This window comes from Dendrobium catenatum, unplaced genomic scaffold, assembly GCF_001605985.2.
Source record: "Dendrobium catenatum unplaced genomic scaffold, ASM160598v2 fragScaff_scaffold_1148, whole genome shotgun sequence".
In the NCBI taxonomy this organism is placed as follows: domain Eukaryota; kingdom Viridiplantae; phylum Streptophyta; class Magnoliopsida; order Asparagales; family Orchidaceae; genus Dendrobium; species Dendrobium catenatum.
Window position 1 is genome coordinate 211267 of NW_021319610.1, and position 2707 is coordinate 213973.

The window sequence follows — 2707 nt, forward strand, 5'->3', positions numbered from 1 at the left end:
ATTTTAAGAAGGAAGCAGTAATACCGTCAAACCCCGGGGAGCGGTTGTTACCAAGGCTGAAAACCGCCTTCTGCACCTCCGTCTCCATAACGTCGGCCTCCAGCACCTCACCGAATGGGGGGGGGGGGGTGGATCTTTTCATCCTCTCGAAATTCCGGCCAGTCATTTAAGCTCACTTGCCTTTCCTTCCATTTCAAGAGGAAGAAGCTCCAGAACTCATCCCGAATAAGCTTCTGGTCGGTGATGGTCTCCCCATTCTGATCCTTGATTTCCCTTATAGTGTTGCTGCGCCGACGAGTCGAAGCATTAGAGTGGAAGAAATGTGAATTGGCATCCCCCTCCTCAATCCACCGTGTCTTCGCTATCTGCCTCCACCACGTCGCAAGCCTTGCCAATGCGGCAATCAGCTCACCCGCGACATGTCGAAGCTCACCGTCCTGTTCCGCCGACAGACCGACCGACGAGCACTCAACCTCCTGTAGCCACGCAATACGGGCTTCCAGAGAGGACTTCAGCTCCCCTAACTCCTTAGATTGCGGCTCCAGTAGAACAGTGCCCTCAGCGTCCTCGAACACTTCCGATTCAGGATGTCATCCGGGCTACCAAAATCCGCCTTAGACCAGTTCTTCCATACCAATTTCCAGGTAGCCGGGTAGGTCAGTCAAATGTCCTCAAAACGCAGCCAATTGGATCCTCTACTGCGAGTCGAAGAATTCAATGACAACAGCAGCGGGAAGTGATCAGAGGCGAGACGGACTAAGTGCTTCACCGTCGCCAGCGGAGCCAGACGCAGCCCTTCCGTGTTCATTTGGACACGATCCAGTCGCACCCAAATTTTGCTACTACCACTCTTGTTATTAGACCACGTAAATTTGGGGCCCGAGAACCCCAAATCATGGAGGTCATTGTCGCTCATGAAATTCGCCATTTCTTGAGCCCCCACCGAGTAAGTGAAGCACCGTCCACCCTTCTTTTCCTCTTGAGCCAGACAACAATTGAAGTCCCCTCCTACAAGGACCTGGTCTTCAGCGTTAATCAGCGAGCCAATGTCATTCCAGAGTGCCCGCCGGGAATGATAGTCCTTACTAGCACTTGATTCGACGTCAGACAAGCCACAAACTGGGCAGCATCCCGCTTCCAAAGTGCAACGAACGCCCACTGGCCAGAACATGGAGGAAATCCCAATTTTTCCCAATAATCCTGTCCACATCAGACCTATTCACATCCTCAATCATGGTTTCAGTCAACCCAACAAAATCCACCTCATTATTGCTAACAAGGCTTCGCAGGTAGTAGCCCGTTTGCTTCTTATGGGCCCCCCCTGCAGTTCCAGAAGAGGGCCGTAGAAATTAATTAACCGAAGGGGAAGCGTCCGCTCCACAATCCGTATCCACTACCTCTTTTTTCCTCTTCCGAGGAAGCTCCACCGGAGAATTGAATAGGCTTAGCTCCGTGTCGAACGAGAACCTATTCATCGTGGAAGTATCCGAACGTATCCCAGCCGTAAATGGGAGCGGTTTCTTAAAACCCATACGTTTCTGCACTTGAGTAGGCCGCACCTTACTGTGGGGGAGGCTCAGTTTACTCAGATCAACTCGCCTGGTAGCATTCACCTTGCACTTGGGGTTACCACTCGGTCCAGCCGTGCCCGGGGCCCGGGGGGACCTCCTGCGTCTAGGAGGGACTTGAATCCAAGGTCCAACCGCCTCATCATCCTCCTGGGCTCCCACACTGGGATCCAATCCCACACTGGACGAAGCCGGGGGGGGGGGGGGGGGGGGGGGGGGGGGTGGGGCACCCCGTGCCCGCTGCTTCCCGAACTACCACTAGAAGGTGGAGGAGGTCCACTGCCATTCTCAGATGCCACAGCGAGGCCAGGCTTAGGGGTAGACAATGACTCCACAATACCGAGTGAATGGAGGGGAGCATTACTCATCTCGGCCTGATGTCGCATTGACGGCTTGTCCCTTGAACTGCTCGGGACCATCACTCCGATATAGTAAGGCTTGCAAGGGCATTGTTCCCTCCGGTGGCCCACTTTGCCATATCCATAGCACAAAAGGCCTATCCCCTCCAACCGGTTGGTAGAATTTTCCTTTCCAACCATTGACCCAAGCTCCCGCAAGCAGCTTATTGGCCAAATTCACCCTTACACAAACCCGAGCATATTCGCGTCGACCTCAGCTGCCGGTTTGCGCATCAATCCATAACGGAGTACCAAACCTGGAGGCAATCCTCACATTGTTACACTCATCCCAATACCCATTATGATATCAATATGTATCTTCTTTTGAATTAGAATTTATGTCAAATTGAAATTGGAGGAAGTGGAAGTCTTATTCATCTTTTTATCGTTATACATTTCATAGGCATCTTATGAATTGATGAACTTATTTCATAATTATCTTATTCAAGTTGCTTATTCATACTATAGGATTGGGTCCAATTTATAAATCAATCTTTCTTGTATAAGAGGGTTAATTTTTCACTCTTATACTTGGAAGATGATTTTACAACTGAAATAATCATTTCAAGATTTAAGTAAAGGAAGCCTCCTAAAAAAAAAAAAGTGGTTTCCCTTTCTAAATCTTGAATATCATAGGACCTATTCATCATTTAGTATTTTTAACACTTGACTTTAAGAATTCAAAATTTGATTCATCATCAAGCATTGATGTTCTATTAGATGTAAAATATATGTATCATA

The 2707-nt window shown here is 49.2% G+C and overlaps 1 protein-coding gene across 1 annotated transcript; it reads right to left on the minus strand.

The window, feature by feature from the left end:
• Window positions 1-107: 107 nt before the first annotated feature.
• On the minus strand, window positions 108-1210 carry LOC110100903. Its single transcript, XM_020828624.2, has 2 exons — window positions 679-1210; window positions 108-574 (listed from the first exon to the last, which is right to left on the minus strand). The coding sequence occupies exons 1-2, from the start codon at window positions 1208-1210 to the stop codon at window positions 108-110; spliced, it is 999 nt and encodes a 332-aa protein (XP_020684283.2).
• Between the last annotated feature and the right edge of the window lie 1497 nt (window positions 1211-2707).